Source organism: Protomyctophum bolini (assembly GCF_963924005.1).
Source record: "Protomyctophum bolini genome assembly, chromosome: 9".
Lineage (NCBI taxonomy): Eukaryota > Metazoa > Chordata > Actinopteri > Myctophiformes > Myctophidae > Protomyctophum > Protomyctophum bolini.
The window spans coordinates 10,361,857-10,382,606 of record NC_137870.1 but is presented as its reverse complement, the minus strand read 5'-3'; the positions used below and the strand labels follow the sequence as shown (position 1 = coordinate 10,382,606).

At 42.0% G+C, this 20,750-nt stretch overlaps 1 protein-coding gene and 1 long non-coding RNA gene across 4 annotated transcripts in view; one reads left to right on the top strand and one right to left on the bottom strand.

Moving 5' to 3' along the window:
• The window catches only part of slc36a4 (solute carrier family 36 member 4), a 162,288-nt gene extending 153,834 nt beyond the window's left edge, over positions 1–8,454 (bottom strand). For all 3 annotated transcript variants that reach the window (XM_080771439.1, XM_080771440.1, XM_080771441.1), the window contains exons 1-3: positions 7,596–8,454; positions 2,443–2,560; positions 1,181–1,271 (exon numbers count right to left, since the gene is read on the bottom strand). In XM_080771439.1, coding sequence (XP_080627565.1) covers positions 1,181–1,271; positions 2,443–2,560; positions 7,596–7,617 — 231 coding nt within the window. In that variant the 5' untranslated portion in view covers positions 7,618–8,454. The remainder of the gene's footprint in view (positions 1–1,180; positions 1,272–2,442; positions 2,561–7,595) is intronic.
• A 10,323-nt stretch (positions 8,455–18,777) lies between these two features.
• LOC308321643 lies at positions 18,778–20,390 on the top strand. Its single transcript, XR_013964643.1, has 4 exons — positions 18,778–18,808; positions 19,380–19,566; positions 19,672–19,795; positions 19,996–20,390. It is a non-coding gene; the product is annotated as an uncharacterized lncRNA (long non-coding RNA).
• Positions 20,391–20,750: the final 360 nt, after the last annotated feature.

Here is a 20,750-nt window from a genome sequence, read left to right as displayed (position 1 = left end):
GCAGGTCTACGCTCCTGTATTTTAACATCAGTTATTATGGTGGTACTTGGAGAGCCATATATATTCTGTGGTGATACTTGGTATAAAAAGGTTGAAAACCCCTGCTCTAGAGCATAGAGTCCTTGACCAAGGTTTGCCAGGAGTGATTCAACTGTTCCATGTACGGTACTGATTCGGTTCAACACTTGCCTTCAAATCATGCTTCAAATACTTAAAGCTGTTGCATTTGTATATTAGCACAAAACCAACTGTTTTCGTGGAGGAATTGGTAAGGCATTGTGTTGTGCTGTCACTGCAGGGTTCAGACGTTGGATGTAGAATTTACTCATTTCTGGCTTTATATTAACCTGCTATGGGTCAGGCTGTAGTCTTTATTTTAGACTATTATTAATTCAGATTTCACATTTTACCATCAACTGATCAGGCAAACACGTTCTCTCCTCCGTAAATAAATAGTAGTTAGACAATGATGCGCATCTGTGTAGTACAGTTGGGTCAGTTTGTTGTTAGCCGATCTTAGCCTCAAAGATCATGGGTGTCAAGCTGATGAAATAATAATACAACATCCACATTCCCCAAACGCATAATATGCTCTCTACCTGTGCTCAAACAGTTTGTTGCATTATTAATCAGTTACAATTTACTAAGTAAAACAAACACGGCTGATGTTTGAACGGAAATGGGGGACGTGGCCAGGAATTCCATGTATTAAGGCCAATATCTTTCTTCAGTTTAAAACTTAATCCAGAGCTATTGAGTGTGTCACAACACAAGGATATTCATCTCTAATGTTGAATCATTTTGCGAAAATCCAAGTTAGTTATTTAGATGTTTATGTAAAAACATCCAATATCCACCGGTCTCAATGAATTCTGCTAGTGCAAGCTACTAGCCGCTTTGTCACTAAGCCCATTACATTACAAGCACTTAGACAAGCACACATGGCACACAAATTGATTTAACAGATGTGCAATTAGTAGAATAACAAGGATTAAAAATAAATCCTATTATTAAGGACATCATATTTACTGTAATTTCATTAAGCAAATCGAGTAACTTCAATTGTTTCAGCCCTAAACATGAGCCTCCTTTCAAGCAGGATGCAGAACAGTCTGCAGGCAGTGCAGTGCAGCAGCTGTTATGGCAAAGTGTTGGAGGGAGTTTAGTGAAGGGTACTTACAATTATCCCTGCATTGTGCACTGCCAGAGGTAGTCCCAGTAGTCCTGTACCTATGTTTCCCTTCAACAGATGAATGAGAGCTTGGCTAAACCTGTAGAGCACAGAAAAACGTTCCTACATTAACATTAAACCCGTAGAGCACAGAAACATATTCCTACATGAACACTCGCAGAGTGTAGTAGCCCCTCGGCTGTGGAACGCCCTCCCCGACCACCTGAGAGCACCACAGTCCGTGGACGTTTTTAAAAAGGGACTAAAGACCTTCCTCTTTAGTAAGGCATTTGCCCAGTCGGACTCTTAAGCTGCCCTGTTTTTAACTGTTTTATTCTTTTTTTTATTTTACTTTTTTTTATCTGTAGCACTTTGAGATTTGTTTCAAATATAAAGTGCGTTATAAATAAAATGTATTATTATTATTATTATTATTAGAGGCCTTTTGGGTTTCTTTTCCCTATACTGGCACTTTCCTATACATGCATATATTGTTCTACAGTTTTAGGGGTTGACAGTGACACTATTAGGTCTCAGAGGCACTTGCCCGAAAAGTAAATTGTCCATTATAAAAAAGTTAAACTACCATTCAATTTAATACTATTTCACTTTCTGGGGCTGTGCGATAAAGAAATGTCATACCTCAATTATGCCGAATATGACTATGGGTTCACACTTGTTATTTTATATTTTTAAGTGTAAAGCAACACTCAAAACAGTACATTATAGGTAAACAGTGCTCTTATTTTACATTCCACAGACCAGAAGACAGAGCGGTCTGGCCACGTTCAGGTGTTTAGACAGATATCTCGTGTTGTGTTTATAGAATGGTTGCGTCCCCTTTCAAACGAGCACTTTCCCGGTTGGACAACCTGAAAGCAAACTCCCCAAAGTTGTATTCACCTATAGTGGGCAACCCTTAGTGTCAACCGCTGAGTGTTTTTTTTTAGGTCACACAATAATGAATGTGAGCTCAGGTTGTCTCCCACATGTCATTCCAACTCTTTACCTTCCTTCATTCCTTCCTTTCTCTCTTCACTGCATTATTAAATCAAGCTGAAAGCTAAATAAAGTGTGTCTAATGACATCCAGTACTAAGCAGGAAAAAAAATCAATCAATCCAATCAAACTTGCAATTGGATCATGTGTAAAGATTTACGGTGCTGTAGAACTAAGTGGCGTGTGGATGTGTAAAGACATGTATGGTAGAAACCGACGTGTGGATGTGTAAAGAATCGATGTGTGGTAGAAGTGGTGTGAGCGAGTCTTACGAGATGCCTTGGTGGTTGGCGAGCTGGACAGGAAGCAGCTCTGGGTCATGGTCCTCATCGGAAACCTCCTCCGAAGCCACGCTATGGTTCTCAATGAGTGGGGTCATCACCTCCATGTCTAGAGTCAGGGTTAGGACAAAGTCAATGAGTGGGGTCATCACCTCCATGTCTAGAGTCAGGGTTAGGACAAAGTCAATGAGTGGGGTCATCACCTCCATGTCTAGAGTCAGGGTTAGGACAAAGTCAATGAGTGGGGTCATCACCTCCATGTCTAGAGTCAGGGTTAGGACAAAGTCAATGAGTGGGGTCATCACCTCCATGTCTAGAATCAGGGTTAGGACAAAGTCAATGAGTGGGGTCATCACCTCCATGTCTAGAGTCAGGGTTAGGACAAAGTCAATGAGTGGGGTCATCACCTCCATGTCTAGAGTCAGGGTTAGGACAAAGTCAATGAGTGGGGTCATCACCTCCATGTCTAGAGTCAGGGTTAGGACAAAGTCAATGAGTGGGGTCATCACCTCCATGTCTAGAGTCAGGGTTAGGACAAAGTCAATGAGTGGGGTCATCACCTCCATGTCTAGAGTCAGGGTTAGGACAAAGTCAATGAGTGGGGTCATCACCTCCATTTCTAGAGTCAGGGTTAGGACAAAGTCATTTCATATTACTCCTCGTAGTGCAGTGCTTTTCAACTGGCTTAACCCATTGAGACCTGAGACCCGATTCTACAAATGTCTTCTAAATAATTCTGTACTGGCCATATAAGGAGCATGTCTTGGGCCCAGGTAGGGCCGGGCCGTCTAGAGTTTGAATGGACAGTTATAAGTCAAAAGGGAGACATCAAAGAGGAAGGATGGATGGGGAAGGATCAACATAATGGAATGACAGAACAGGTTCTGACATATATCCATATATGGAAATCTAAGGGTTTGAGGTCAGATGTAGAGTTGCTGGCCAATATTGATGACATCAGGGATATCCATATACAGTATGGGCCTAACTGTGACAGCAGGTCAGGGATCTCCCTGATGATGTCACGTGATGTCACAAGACCTGGGCACCATATATGGGGGCTTGCCTGGGGTGACCAACCAACCAACCAAACAACCAACACACCTGCGGTCACAATAATATATTTGTAATATTTACAATTTTCCTACTCTAGAGCTACACAAACAGTAGATGCTCAGCATAAGATGCATGTAAATGCAGAGCAAACGGACACTTTCTCTCCTGAGCATTATTGATCAAACAACAAAAAAAACTGTATGGGTTAGGGTTTGAGGAACAGAAAAAAAAAAAAGACTAGCCCCTGGAGCTAAACATAAAGGTCTCTAATTTATTTCAACAGACTTAAATGCTTTTCAAAGGTTTACTGCATAACTTGACCTTTAGTAAGATACAACAAAAAAACACTATTCCCTGTAGGACACAGGCCATGCCCTCTGTTCCCTCTCTGTTGTTCAGCCTTGATCAATTGTACTGCATTTTGGTGACTCCTCCTCACGACAACCCACTTTTGTTTTGTGCCAACTGCGAGTAGAAACGATTAGTTATGGCCTTTATACTTTTTAACCTTTTTTTTTGAACATTGGTGCATTGGACAGCTGAGAGGGCTCTCTAATTATCATCAGATAAGACTCGGGCCCTGCTTATGCCGAAGTTCCACTGCAGCCATCGGGCATCCGTCAGTGGCGCATCATCGTCAACGCAGGTAATGTTCCATTTTTAATCAATGCAGGGTGCTCTACTGCCGACAGCTGCGTTTGGACAGCGTCCAAACGCAGCGCAACGCACCCAGTGGAGCCCCGGCGTTAGAAAGCAGGCGTTATCTATATCACAGATGCTTGACATCAGACTTTGCCATCAGATTTAGCTCTCATATGTCTTATCAGTGAGCTGTTTCCATACCACACGGTGATGGAGAATATGACAAAATGCTGTGATAAACACGTATGAGTATCAGGGGTCATCGATGTGTCCGTACACGGACAAACGTGACAAACGTGTCCATGGCAAGACCTGTCGATGTGACATGTCCGTGGCAAATCTTTGATTTAAAACATAACAACACTAGAGCCAGTCTCCAGCTCCAGCTTTTGTTTTGCTTTCTGTTTCTCTCTCAGATTGAATTAACAGACATTACCAGAGGTGTCAAGTAACAAGTCATTTGTCAAGTCAACAGTTCTATACTGCCCTACAAAGCCAAAGTGCAGTGACTCAACGATTTAACTGATAAAGGGGTTGAAAGGCCAAATGTGTTATCAGCATATAAGTGATATTACTAGGGTGGGACTTGTCTTAAACTGATTCATTTAGATTAGTTCATTACAGAAACAATAACGCAATGAAAAAAATAGTTTTCGTTTTTGCACCACAGAACCTCTCTCACTGGACGAATTTCAGCCGGCGTACCAATCATACCGGTGCACGCAATGGCGTGAAGGCAATCAGACCACTTTGCTTGGCCCAATGGATGGGACATTTATATTTAGAAAACTCACGCATTGATTCAAATCATATACCAAAATCTGTTTTAATTGAAAAAGAAAAAAAATACACTTTTTTATAGTTACTGTACTTTACTGTACGGTATAAAAAGTCTTCCATGCCAATGAATGACCCGATTTTAACATGAGATGAGAGCTGGGTTTCCCCAAAGGCCCATTGATAAAGGCACTGCCAGACAGGTACCAAACAGACCAAACCAGGTACTGTACCAAACAGTGACGGATACAGAACATGTCTACCGGTATATGACTGGGACTAGAAAAATCTTCAAGTCTGTTTATTTATTTTTGTATGGGCGCTAGTCCCTCCTATGCCCAGATGTGTGTGTTTGTGTGTACCCCATAGCGATGATTTGATTGGCTGAGCAATGTATGTATTAAGGATAAAAAGTGAGGACAGAAAAATGGCCGGAATGTGATGATAAGGAGGCCCCCCACTTCACACGGGTGTGATTTATTTTTATTATTATAATGATTCTTGCCACTGTCTCCGATTGTCTTTAATGCGTTGAAAAGTTCAAAGCAATCACTTCAATATAGAAAGTGAAGAAGGTGAAGTAGAAGTAAAAGTACGGAGAAGGCCATGGAAATAATAACAGTAATAATACACTTGACTTGTTACAAATTGCTCCATCTATTCTATGCCAGAATAGAGCATCCTCGAGAGACCCGGAAAATACATCCCCGTTCATTTTCCTCATAGACTTTTCAGAAAGTATTTATTTAAAGTAGTTTACGCTGCGGACAAAGCCAACTCTTGCCGTGACAAATCATGACAACAAAACACAATTTTTGTTGTTTTTCTTCTTTGTAATTATTTGTTTGGTCCAAAATATTGTGTGTGTTGTCATGATTTGTCACGGCAAGAGTTGGCTTTGTACGACGCTTAAAAGGTCTTTAAATAAATACTTTTGAAATGTCTATGGGAAAAATGCATTGGGATTCATTTACTGGGCCTGGCGTCGTCATGAAAGGGGGCGGGACTGCGACGCTCTATTCCCTCACAGCTTCCGCTATCTTAATAAAATAAAATAAAGTACAAAGGGTTTGAGGTCAAACCCACTATAGGAAAAGGGTTCTACTGCCCACAGGAACTGAGCTTCACTGAAAAGAGAAAAACTAATATTCATATATCCAAATGTTTGCCTACTACACAAATTATATATATACCCCTGAGGGCGAGAAGCGACCTTGCATCCGCCTGGGTGATGGCAGACTGCTGGGCGAACGCTGGCAGGCGCTTTGGCATGGGGGGGGGGGGGGGGGTCACATCAACATATGGAATGAATTCTCTACTGGCCATGAAGAAGCAGTTCACTCAGTGGAGTGGGCGGGGTCTATGGGATGGAAAGTTGGAAACCAGGCTATACTTTCCCCATTTTCAACTGTTTTGAGTGGTGCTAGCCACTCCTATGCGGAGCTATGTGTGTATGTATGTGTACGTACGTGTATGTATTAGAGCTGGGATCGGGCCGACTTTTTCCAGCCGACCCGTTACCGACAGCTTTGTCCTACCCTAATCGAGCCCGACCTTAATTTTTAATATATGCGTCCGACCCGGGCTTGACAGCGTCGCTTTCCCCCCCCCCCCTTCATTTCTCTTTGAGGAAGGCACTTTCATTATTACACTGACAGCAAACATGTTATTGTTATAATGTACAGCTTGCCTTGCCTGACTGTTACATTTAGACATTATGCCACACTGTGCCTTGTAAATTATTATGAAAGGGGCACATTTTATATCTATAGCCTACTACTATGCTGATTAATAAGCATGTGTGTGTGTGCGTGCGTGTGCGTGCGCACACACACACACACACACACACACACACACACACACACACACACAGCAGAACAACAAGACTGTTCGTGCAAGTTGCAAACTCTTAAAGTATTTATATTAATCCAACCATCGCGATTTACATGTCATGGAGATCACATCCACCGTAGGTGGCTTTAACCTTAATGCCGTCCTCTGTTCAATGGTTCTTCCAGCTACGCTAAAGACGCTGTAGCCCCATATGTGACCTCAGTCCCTACGCTCATTTTGTAGCTCCTAGTAACTCTGTCTTAAGCGTTGTAACGCCTGGAAAATAGAACTGGTTTCTATCGGAGCGTCAGGCGAGGCGTCGGCGCGCGTTCGCAGACGGTGTGTGAAGCCCTTTACTCTGGCACCACCCATTCTGGTTAACCAGGAAATACACAGAGAGACAGACTAGTCGGATCGTTTTCATTTAGAGTTACACTTTTTTCTTGTATATATCAACAACATGGCCAGCCCGAACCTAATCCCGATTCCCGACCACCAATTATGCTAATGCTCCGACCCTAGCCCGGCCCGTCGGGTTTCGGTCAGGTATCCCAGCTCTAGTATGTATGTGTACGTGTCCTGTGTCCACGTGCTGCAACAGCGAAAGTGGCCAGTAGAGCGTGTGCGTACAGTACAGTACAGTACAGTACAGTACAGTACAGTACAGACAAGTCTGATTTTACTGGTATTTTGACACTTGCTTTGGCAATGTAAACGTATGTTTTCTCATACCATAAAACCTCCTTTGAATTGAAGTGTGTGTGTGTGTGTGTGTGTGTGTGTGTGTGTGTGTGTGTGTGTGTGTGTGTGTGTGTGGGGGGGGGGATGGGGGTTACCTAGTTGTTGCGAGGTCCCCATCCTGCTCCGAACACCTGCTAGGGAGCCACCACTGACAGCGGCTGGCCTCCTCCTGTGTTTGTTTACTGTTTATAGCCAGGTCACAGAGTCAGTCGCTGGAATGAGTTGGATAGATAGAGATACAGATAGAGATAGAGATATGCAGGCTCTTATTTAGAGGCCTGGTTGTAATTGTTATTAAAGAAACAATGGTGGGAAACCACCACCACCACCACCAACATGGACAGGACAGTCTTGGAAGATGACGTGCAGCCTCCTCCCTGTGGCAGTGGGCAACAAGCAGCAAACATTATATCAACTTAAATAAAGACCGGGTCTTTCTGGCTGAGAGAGAGAGCTCAGGAGGGAATGCGGTGTTATTAGTTCATGAGGTTATTAGCCTGGCCAATAATACACATGTGCCAACACAGACAGTGGAGCATATAGCCAGGTCTTAATAATAAACAAAGTCTATTCAAGGACTGTTATTCCTTTCCCTCGACACATTTGGCTGCTGACAGACTCAGAGGAAGCCAGGTGGAACTTGATAATTGAGAACGTCGTTTCATTTCAATAACGGACAAGTGTCCCATTAAATTAAATCACAGCTTATCATTTTTGCCTTCGATAACGAGCCCTGCTGTGTCCAGTATGGTCCATGTTGTATGCCCCACGGCGGGAGAATCCTTTCTGTTGTTGACAAAACTCTTGAAGTACAGCAGCTGGAGTGAGCAGGGATTCCCATCGATGTTATAATCGATCGTCCATGGCTGTCCTCTTCTTGTAAATGAATGAATTACAAGGTTAATATTCCACGGATTAAAAAGAGACAGACAGAGAGAGGCAGCATCTCTTCCTGATGAGCCTGCCGACGAAATCTGTGCGACTGTGAGACGTCATTATACGCCCGCCCAGGAAGGGTCCCCCCTTAAAGGGGCCGTGACGTGTCTATAAACATAGTTACCATTCCTCTGTCAGGTGTGTGTGACTGTAGCGTGAGGAAGGGTTGTGCAGTGCGTGGCTACTATGTATATGGAGCTCCAGTGTGTGAAAAACTGTATTTATTATTTCAGAATATTAGGCCTACTATACTATAGTGTCTAAATAATAATTGGGAAAAACGATTGATTGGTTGATTGATTGATTGATTGACGTATTAACAGTTTGTAGAATGGGTGCAGAGTAGACAGTTCAAGGAAAGTACAGGTCAATACAATCAAAATCTGCTAAGAGGATAAAACCAGAAAAGGCACTAAAGACTTGTATACATCAGGGTCCTCCGTAAGGGTCCTTCTCTACCAGGGAGAACTCAAATGCTGCCTGCTCTTGATTCTGAACACTCCTGCTCAAGTTCAAGTCTATTTAACACCAGGAAAGTGGATCATATCACTGAAGTAGAGTGACCAGATGTTCCCCTTTGCGTGAGACAGACCCTCATTTCCAAGACTTTTCAGGCGTCCCACAAATCGAGTACCTTGCCGTGTTCAAATGGAGGGTATGTGCGTGACATGACATGACATCATCATCATCATCATACCAACACCTACTGAGTCGTAAAAAATCTTTCTGGCTTTGACAGCCCATACATCCAAACAGAAAAGTCCTATCTGACTACATTAACCGATGTTAAACAACGTTAAACTCACTTTGCCACTCGATTTGCCACTCACTTTATGCATGCGCATACCCTCTATAGTTATTCCCCTAATAGTTGGCTTTCTGTTGTAAAGCTCTGTCATTGTCTCTTTTCCTGTGAAAAGAGACAATAAGGGGATATAACATGAGAAATATCCCCTATAGGCTACAGTACCAACTCGGCCATACCACCTGGAATTTACAAAATTAACAAAATTGTAGGCAATATTAGGCATATGGTCGAATATGACAATCAAGGCACTTAATAAGTTGATAACCCTGTCCCGTCCCCCCTGTCCCACACAAGTGATACGTAACGTCTGTCCCTCAAATGAACAGTTTGAATCTGGTGGTCACCCTATACTAGTGTGAAACCATTTTATTAGAATCAATCTGGTTGTCCCCCTGAGCTCTACGCAGCTCCAATGTCATTATAATGAGAAACTGTCTCGAAATAAATAACTATTTATAATTTCTGAATATTAGGCCTACTATATTCCCCGTGGCAACGGTATACAAGGCAGGGTGGCAGGTGTGGGAGTCAACATCCTGTGCCACTTTTTCCTGTCACTAACATTGTGAACCGCTACATGTCATCGTAGTAGCAATTGGACTATTTCACCAAGTGGCCATGCAGAAACATGATGAAGTTCCAGACCAGAGAACTGCTACCACACCAGAAGTGGTTCATGAAATGTTCTGCCAGTACGGCCCAGGTACAATGTACCCAACAACATGTTCCCTGCACATGTTCCCTAGGAGGACATGCTAGGCCCCAAAACCTTGTTTTTGGGGCCTGCCTGCACCCAACCCAGGTGGTCTATTTCTACAATATATACACACAAACTGACCAGAGAAGCGTTCACCAAGGCTGTGGTCTGACAGAAACTGACCTATGATTCCCGGTGTGCAGTTTTATGTCATTCATTTAAATATTTATTTTATGGCTGAGTATGTATCATGTGCCAAGAGCTGAGCTCGTAAACCCACCAGTAATTACTAATTACTATAGAATATGATACACTTTATTTTTTTATTTATTTTTTAAGATATTTTTTTTATTGGTTTTTTGAAGGGACAGACAGTAGGCTGACAGGAAACGGGAGAGAGATGGGGGAAGACATGCCGTAAAGGCCGTGTCTGGCTCGGGAGTCAAACCCGCGGCACACTTAATCCAGTCGGGTGCCCAGACGGTTACGCCACCGCCTGGGCCATATGATACACATTTCACAGTGTATGTCACAGTGTACAGGTGTAGCATTTCCTCCGACATGAAGTCTGGACAGAATTGGATTAATATAGGCCTACTTTTCTGCCAAATGCATCACAAAACATCATTATACTTCAGATTCTGCACATGCATACCTTCTGCTGCATTGGGTTGGTATTCACAGGCATGCAATAGAGACTAGCTTCTCTGCAGCTTTTCAGTCAGCCTATATAGCAATGTATAGTTTTAGGACTGTACTGTATGTGCGGTTGTTTTTGTTTGTTTGTTTTCTTATTTTGACCATATATAAGACATGAAGAGCAAAGAATAATCTTCTACGTCACTACAACTAAACTGTTGGTCTTCACTTGACATACATCTTCACTTGACAGACATACATACAGTATGCAGAAGAGCGAGGAACCCATAGCTGCCACTGTATAAATGATGCATTTATACAGCAATTTATTTAAATAGGCCTACATTTATTTACTTGGATGTCATGTAAATCAGAATCAGATACCTTTGTCAAGTGTCATGTGTAAAGTCCTATTTTTCACACTCCATCGTTTGGTACGTAGGTAGAGTGAGAGAAAAGACAAATAAAGTTATGTACATACGATAGCTTATGACACTGTGACCCCCTTTCCACCGGTTGGTTCTCCTGTCAGCCTGGGCACATCTGAACTTCCATGCGCGGCCAAAGGAAGCTGTCTGCCGGGGTCTCTTCCGGGTTTTTAGACAGCTGAGCGGTGGTTCTTCCATGAGCCAAAAATAACTCACCCACCAACTCGTGGAAAAGGGGCCTCAGGGATATAGGCTAAAGTACATATTGTTCAGGGCATGAACTAGGCTAGCTGGTTCAACTGGGTAAACAAATTGTGTGTGCGTGTGTCAATAATCATCTCATAAACTATATTTGGAGCAACGTCATCATCGACATCGATGGACTGCCATAAGCAAGTGTGTGTGTGTGTGTGTGTGTGTGTGTGTGTGTGTGTGTGTGTGTGTGTGTGTGTGTGTGTGTGTGTGTGTGTGCATGTGCGAGTGCACGCGCGCAGGGGTGGGCACAAACCACATTCAACATGATTTTAGATTTTTTTTTTCTCCACAGAAAACATCTCTGACTTACATCATGCATGCATTAACAGCTAGATACTACTGACCTCTGGTCTGAAATGCTATAGTACAACTTTCATGTGTTGTGTGAGAGGTGCCTTGGCATGAGTACATACATTCATGTGTTGTGTGAGAGGTGCCTTGGCATGAGTACATACTTTCATGTGTTGTATGAGAGGTGCCTTGGCATGAGTACACTTTCATGTGTTGTGTGAGAGGTGCCTTGGCATGAGTACATACTTTCATGTGTTGTGTGAGAGGTGCCTTGGCATGAGTACATACTTTCATGTGTTGTGTGAGAGGTGCCTTGGCATGAGTACATACTTTCATGTGTTGTGTGAGAGGTGCCTTGGCATGAGTACACTTTCATGTGTTGTGTGAGAGGTGCCTTTTGGCATGAGTACATACTTCCATGTGTTGTGTGAGAGGTGCCTTGGCATGAGTACATACTTTCATGTGTTGTATGAGAGGTGCCTTGGCATGAGTACACTTTCATGTGTTGTGTGAGAGGTGCCTTGGCATGAGTACATACTTCCATGTGTTGTGTGAGAGGTGCCTTGGCATGAGTACATACTTTCATGTGTTGTGTGAGAGGTGCCTTGGCATGAGTACATTCTGCACATTAGTGTCTTGGTGAGAAGGAGATGCACGTTCGCAGTTCAGAGAGTTCAAACAAACTGAATGAACGGAACTGAATGAATGGGTTCACATTTGGCTGCATGGCTCTTTTTGACTATGGTATAACCCAGATCGGAAACTTTCCAGAACGTTGTGAACGCGATGTTCTTTGTTTTGTTTATGTATAGGCCTACGTTTCCATTATAACCAAAACCACCATTAAATAAATATATGAAAAAATATGATCTACACGTTCACTTTTCTTTTAAATAATAATAATAATAAATCAAAATCTATAAGTCTGGCTAACCAGAATGCGGGCGTAGAACTATACCTTCTGAGAACCTTATCTGACTGAAACCAAGCCATAGGATATGGAAACAAATCCAGAACCTCTGTAATACTTGATTAGTTCTTGGAGTTAGTGCCTTAATTTTTTTAAACGACCACACAGTTGAAATTATTATTTTATGTTGTTTCTCCAGGTTCATGCTGGGACATACTGTATGAACACAACTCCTGAGGCATCAGGGTAAAACTAACGTTTTTATTACAAATTTAGAGTAGCCAATTGTTTGATAACTGTAGGCTAAGTCACAGTGTATCCCTTGAGTCTGTGAAAATGAATTGTATTTATTCTCCTCGCAAATAATTCACCCCAATCATCATAAATAAATCAACTTTGTAAAATACACAGTATTCCCCTGGCATATCAGAGACGTTTTTATTATTATTCCTGCTTTGGAGCCAACAACTCTGTAATTGTGTTTGCTTATACCTAATTTCTATAATACTGGACGTAAAATCAGTTTTTGTGCTCAGATTGAGGACATGGAAAAACTGTGCATTACCCAGAGATATTGTGTATTTATTAGCTTCAAATAACTTTGTACAGAGGAACATCGAGACCAATCGGAAATAATGAAGCAGAGAGATGAAAATAAATAGCTCTCATATAAGCTTCCACTGAGGTATACTTTCATTTTGCCAAGCATGGCTTTCCACATAAAATCTCAACTTTATAATTAACTTAATTATTTTTGAGTCGAGGCTGAGAAGATATTTCGCAAATTTAATTCGTTTGCCTTTCCAGAAGTATTGAGAGGAGCTGAAGAAAAAAACGACAGTTGAATTATATCATCACTTGCATGTCCTCCCTCAAACCCCAATTTCTTCCATACGAGCAAGACAAATTTAAAAGAAATACGATGTTAAGGATCCTCTTCCAAATTCAGAACGTCACATTTGAAGTCGGAATCAATTTATGTGATATAACAAAAAGTCAGCACTTACAATTTTAATTAAAAGTCCAATTCCAGGCAAACTAAAAAAAACAAATTACATTTGCCCAGGTGTTGCTTGCTGTGCAATGGCCGGATCTACCCATTGGTTGCCTCCTATTTTTATAAAGGAATACTGGAGTTTGATGATAAATAATTTTCCTTTCGGTGGAGTACTTCAAATATATGTAATTTTCTGAATTGAGCAAGCTTCCTTTGGTCCGAACTTATTATATTCAACTTCCAGCAGCAGAAGAAAGTGCACTACAGTATATGATTACATGAAATGAAATGTATTGACACGGAACTATATGTTCAGCAAATGGACCAAACTAAATAAAATACTACTGTATGTTTTTTAATGTGTGTGGATGATTACAATTTGTGAGTTTGGACCCATTGTTCCATTTGTACACTCACAGAGTTAAATGAAAGCTCAAGATTAATTGCAGTTGTTGTGTTGTTGTTAACAGCTAGCGAACAGTGATAATATTGTGGCAGGGTATCAATGTCCCCACCAGTATATCATCAGTAGGCCTATACAGTATGTTCAGAATTTGTCGTCGTAGTAGTATATGCCCAGTATGAGATCTTTTCGTGGGATTCAGAATTCCTGGCAGCAGCCGTAGTAGTGTGTGTGTGTGTGTGTGTGTGTGTGTGTGTGTGTGTGTGTGTGTGTGTGTGTGTGTGTGTGTGTGTGTGTGTGTGGTACAGTAGCTAGCTAGTGTTAATTGCCTTCTAGGATGGTGTGAGGCCAAAGGGTTGACAGTTGAAATATGATATGTCATCTTTGAGACAATCAAAACAAAAATTTGAAAAAAAGTCAGTCAAGTTGCAGAAAATAGCCCTATAGTGCTATACAGGCAGTTCGGACAGTTTGCAAGAAAACATATCACAATACCATAGTTGTGTGGTAGTTAGCAATAAAGAAATGCATATAGAAAAATATGTGTCCTCACAACACCTTTTTGAAGCCATACTAAAAGCCCAACGTCTTTGAAGTCTTGCTTTTAATCCGCAGTGAAAAGTATAACGCAGGAGTCTGGACTACACAGACAAGCACCGAAGATAGAATGTTTGATGTGCTGGTGGAGTCGAGTCAATGTAAATTATCAAAGTTCTTCAGTATAATGCTGAATCAAACTTGAAGGCAGTGATGTTGATTTGCTCCAGGCAACTTGTGCTGTTGAATAATTGCTCTGTCATTTCTCTCCATCCCAATAGCCTGGCTTCTTGGCCAGACTCATATCACAATTAATCCACCAAAGACAACAGTTCTTTTTGCCACCGGCATATTCGCGTCTGGCCACTGCGATTCTGAAGAATCCTTGTTTTACTCACACATTCAGTAAGCCTAAAAATAGAACTTATATAGTCAGACATACATTGTTTGTGAGAGATGGTAGAGTGATATGGCTGTGTAGCGACCCCCTAGGAGCAGTTAAATGCCTTGCTCAAGGTCACCGCAACAGTGTAGTCACAGGAAGTGAACCTGCACCTCTCCAGTTATCTGTCCACTCTCCGTAGGTACGGGTGTGCGAAGTCCCTTCGGCCTTACCTACTGTCACGTTTCAAATGAGTAATCACATATAATAATAGACTGAGGAACACTTGCTGTAGGCTACACTATAACACTTGCTGTAGGCTACACTGTACAGTAAATATACCTTAGTATAAGGTGCATACCTTTATAGCTTGGAATCCCCATGTGAGTGGATGGAAATTGTGCATGTTATAATGAGCACTGAGCAGCAGTGTATTATGTATACTGTATATGAAGACAAGGTTGAAAATGGGTGGCATTCTCCTTCAAAATATTTTATTTGTGTAAGTATAACTTCAGACAGTTGCAGGAAGATTGCGCAGAAAAAATGTCCTATGTCCTACTATGCTCATTGTAAACTTGTGATAAATGTGATAAATAAAAGTGTATTCGAGTTTTGAGTTTGAGATATAGCCTGCTGTGCCGTCATTCCAAACCTCTTTTGAAGCGGCTTGGTTGATGTGCCTGGCCTGCCGAGAAAAATAATGCCTCCAGCTATAAAAACTGTCTCTAAAGGTTTTGCTTGTTAGTTAGCCTCAGAATGGCCACCTCATATCCTGTACTTTTACTCTGGGGAAAACAGAATTCTTACTTCATACAAGAGAACGCACCCTCTTCTCATCTCTCTCTTTTTTCCTTCTCTTACAGATATTGCTAATGTAAGAGGTTTTATATTCATTGAGTACACTGGGAGGAAAAATGGCATGATTGATTTATTTGTCAGTCTGGGGGAGATAGTCGGACCTTTAGTGAGGTGACACCAGTTCTGATGCGCGCGTTGTGTGGTGTTGTTGTGTACTGAAAATGGAGGGAATACATTGTGACCTGTAAAGAGTTTAATGTCTCCGTGTCTCATTTTTAATGCATATGAACCTAACGTAAGCAAGTAACCGTGTCACCTCACTAAAGGTCCACTAAAGGTCCGACTATCCCCAACCAGAATGACAAATAAATCAATCATGCCCTTTTTCCTCACAGTGTACCCAATGAAAATAAAACCTCTTACATTAACATGTACAAACATTACATTGTTTGGCCAACTTCTAAGCAAGGTATATTTTATCTCTGTTAAATCGTAATTTATTAATTTTTTTGCTCCATGTTTCTGCCCTGCAGTAGCCTATAATTATTGTCTCTGCATTGGGGAAGAGTGGGTGGGCACAGTGGGTGGACGGGTGGGATGAGGGGTATCTATGTAGGCTATTATACAGTACTTGTACAGTATGCATATATGAACAAGGACCCCACATGGGAGGGGAAAGAATTGTAAAAATCCAATAAACAGAAGTGAAAAGTGAAAAACAACCATGCTGTTTTCGTGCTCAGACCCAGGCACCCAGCCACCCACCCAGCCAGCCAGCCAGCCACACACACACATAGCTCCGTAAGGGAGTGGTTTCACCACTCAAAAAGAGAAAGAAAACGCACCCTGCCATGTCTGCTTGTTGTGTTAATTTGTCTGTATTTGTGTGGGTGTGCATGTATTTTCTGTGCACAGCTAACACGCCGCGATATTTAAAGTCCTGCTATACATAGTAATACTATACAACTACTACTGTGGTGGTGTCCTGAGCTTGCTCTCAGATGAACGCCTTTTGTCAAGCTCATTACAAAACACCAAAACCTGTAATGTACCAATTAGCTAGTGGACAAGCAGAACCTGTAATGATGTTGTTATCTTTGTAATTGAGAGGCAGCACTGTACTCACAGGTTGGAAGCATTGTGCAGCCTGGGTTAAATTGCAACTTGGCGTATTTCACAGTCCCCTGACACAACACCCCTCTCTGTGACCTCCACTTATATAGATTCCACTTATCCCCATGCCATGCCATGTCATTTTGAAACATCCACATGAAATGTGTGAGTCCCACCTTACGCAAGCTGTTTGGGGAAAGTGCCTGACTGTATATGAGATGTGTTCTAGCCTCCGTGAGCATGTGTGTGCATGTGTAGCAGGTTGAACGCTATTCGTTGAGTGAGAATGTGTGTCAAACTGATGACAGTTTGAAGGATTGCCAAGACATTGCGAATGTGAAATGCCGCTAAGAAACTGTTCACCAACCGACATTACTCATTCCGTTCTAAGCACCCCTTCAAATGGTTGATTGATTGACAATGTTAACAGATTGCAGAATGCATGGGTACATCCAACTGATCCAAGGAAGGATAACTGCTAAGAGGATAAAACTAAAAAAGGAACTTTTTTCAATTGATCAAAACATGTAAAGACAGTAGGCTATACACAGATACAAATATACACACTGTATATCTATGCAAAAAATCTGCAAATACACAGAAGAATATAGAGGGGGCCATTTTCGAATTGCAGACGCCCGTAAGTGCTGGTTTTGAAGGAGGCTAGGGAGTAGGGATTCACATTTCTTAACGGCTGTTGGTAGGGCGTTCCACATTTGAGTGGCACAGGAGCGAAGTGAATTTAACCCCTCGTTTGAGCCGAATCTGGGTTGCACGTGGTTTGTTGAACTCCCTCTGGTGTTGTGATCGTGGACTTCGTCGACATTAAGGAAGTATAGTTTGACAGGTGCATGGGTATCTTTAACCTGACGGCAAAGTCAGTTAGGGTATCTTAGTGGTGTAGCGAATCTTGTAGACCAGGCCCACTGCAAGTTGCTGGGTTACACACCGCCATTCAGAAACACCCTAACCCTAACCCTAACCAGGTTTCTGAATGGCGGTGTTTCGGAATGGGGGTCCGTTCCCAAGTTGCTGTACCCTGTCGTCAACCCTAAGCCGGCTGATGTTTATGATCCCAACATTACATGTCTGGGTGGCTGGCTGTCCATATCACCCACTGCTGTTCTGGTAGGATGCAGGTTCTGATGCAGTTTGTGTGTTCTGTTCATCGTGCCAGCTTAATCCAATGAACAGAAAGCACATCATTGTGCTTTCTGTGAGAAAGCTAGTGCTATGGACAGATAGTTCTGGTCCATAGCGTTAGGATGATGTTAAGGAGACATCCGGTCAAACTACTCCCTACTACTCCCTACTCCCTGTCAAACTACTTCAATAATGTGAGAGACGCATAGGCACAACACCAGAGGGAGCTCCGCTGATCTCGTTCAACCCGGATTTGGCACAAACATTGGGGTTAAATTTGTTCTACTGTTATGCCACCAAAATGTGGAATGCCCTACCAATAACAGCCATCAAAGAGTGTGACTCCCTCCCTACCTTTTTTCAAAACCGCCATTAAAGATCACATGTCTGTAATATGCAACTGGTCCTGAGTCTTCTAAACTTGACACCAGAAATAGTAGTAGCCTACATGATTAGTTATGTGATTTGTCTGAGGCATATAGTAGGCCTAGTTTAATCCGTTCAATTAATTAATTGCAGGAATGGTTTATTGAGCAGAGTAAAACATGTGCCTAATTGAACTTGAATCATCAATCATCATTATGATAAAAGCAGTGTGGTTGAATGATAAATATACATAAACTGAGATTAAAGATTTGAAATTTCATAACCTATTCCTATTGACATGTCTGGCAACTACAGTAGGAAACCTTTCCAAAGCCTCTGGCACCCCCTGCTGATCACATTCCAAATCTGTTAATATTTTTGACAGCTGTAATTCCAGCATTTGAGCCAAGGACCACCATTTGATGACATCTCAGACCCAAAAACCATTTCTCAGCATATAGTATAATCATTTAATTGCCCAAGGAGCCTCAGAATATCAGATAAATGATTGGATGGTAGGCCTTGTAGTCAGAGCACTTGAAATATTCACTTTGTATATTTTTCCTTCCAAGGTGAAGAAGAGAACATGCTTTGTGGATCTTGTAACTTGCACCTATTCAAATAGAAAACATACTATACAGTAGTTGTAGATTTACTAAGTCTTTGTGGAGCTTTTCCTTCATGATTCAGTTCTTGGTGGTCAATTGAGACAAAAGTGACATGGTTAAAAATAGCTTTTTGTGGATCAGAATATCAACTATTATCACACTGGTTCTCTTCTGTAATAAAACAAAGTATGCCATTCTAGACAACACCCATATAGTAGCCCCATTATAATAAAACCTGTAATTGTTCCTCAATACCCTTCATTTAGTAAGCCATTAATGTGACAAATTCCCCTTTAACATTATTCATTCTGGACTGAGTATTTAGTATTCGACCATAAAACAGCCCATCCAAACTGTGCTTTGGTGACCCCATGTGGTAGAAGTGTTTAGGAGCTTGTCCCAGCCTTGCATAGCCAGTCTTCACCTGCCTCTGCAATTAATATCCACTCAGTGATATTAGTATCGTTAGGCAAGGCTAATCTTGTCCATCGCCTCAGTTACAGTATGATGCATTAATCATCGTGTTCAGGTTCCGGTACCCATAGGGAACGGAACACTATTTGAGCACTAACATCAACAGGTTTGCCCTCAGCTCCTGAAGAACCCCCTCAGCCCAGGCTGCCACCCATAGACCCCTTGCTCCAGGTGATCACCCTCCAGAAGGCTACTGGTTTCTGGACCCTATAGTTGCAGAGCTGACTGCTGTGCTTGGGAAGACTCATGAGGATTTGGAAAAGTCAAAGCCTCTACCAGTAAGTCCGAGCCACATGTTTCTGTTACACAGGGAGGTTTGTGCAATTTGTTCTATATTATGTTGTCGGCATATCTGTCACCATCTGCATGTCATGGGATTTCAGGTGATAGAGGAAGTTTGGGCCACGATATTGGCTCTAATCTGGCTCCATAGCTTCAAGATGGACACCCAGGATGAGTGGCAGCTTCTGGCTATGAAGGCAGTGTCCTGGGTTCATGCTCAGAAAGGTAATGGCCCCAAAATGTGCAACGCTATGACAGTTTCTTGCTGATCTGTGCATTCTGTTTGTATGATTCCCCTGGAACAGGGAACATACAAAGAATGTAATGGAAGGCCAAGAGTTGAAGCTGTACTGCGAATTTGCTAAATGATGATGAAAAACAGCTGGGCATAACATTATGTTATCTAAAGTGTTCCTGTTTTCCAGTGGGCTGCGTGACTGAGTGTGTGGAGGCTGGAAATACCTTGTTGGGCTGCAAGGTGCAGAAAGATGACCTGGGGCTCTGATGAGAGGTTCACTCCATCCACCTGCCACTACCAGTGGGGTTGCAACCTGCCATTTTCTGGGCTATACCTTGAATACCTCTTATCTTCCTGTAATTGGGTGACATTAACAGGATTTACAGCAGTTAATACATTTCTAATATTGTGCTCGTCTTACACTGTGGTTTAGGAGCTGATTCTCTACCAAAATATTATTACATTTTTTTTTAAACTGCATTCTCACGAACAATTTGTGTATTGATCCTGTTCTTTACACCATGCTGTGAATCTTTATATTACAAATAATACATTGTACTATAATAAAACATTGGGCATAACCAAAAAGATCAACCTTATACAAAATAAATATTTTGATTGAAATGTCATATGAATTCTACACTTGTTTTTTTAGTATTTTATGGCACTGTATTTATAGATGAGACAGTGGAAAGTGACAGGACAGCAAGAATGTGAAGGAGTGACATGCAACACAGGTCCAGAGCCTGCTGCTGGGATTGCACCAACTCTGTAGCCCCTTTCGGGACCCGTGTGTCTGTATTTGGACCGTCTTCCGCCAAATAGAGGGTATGCGCATGCATAAAGTGAATGGCAGATCGAGTGGCAAAGTGAGTGACAAAATGAATTTAATGTTGTTTAAGGACTTTTCTCTTTGGATGTATGGGCTGTCAAGGCCAGAAA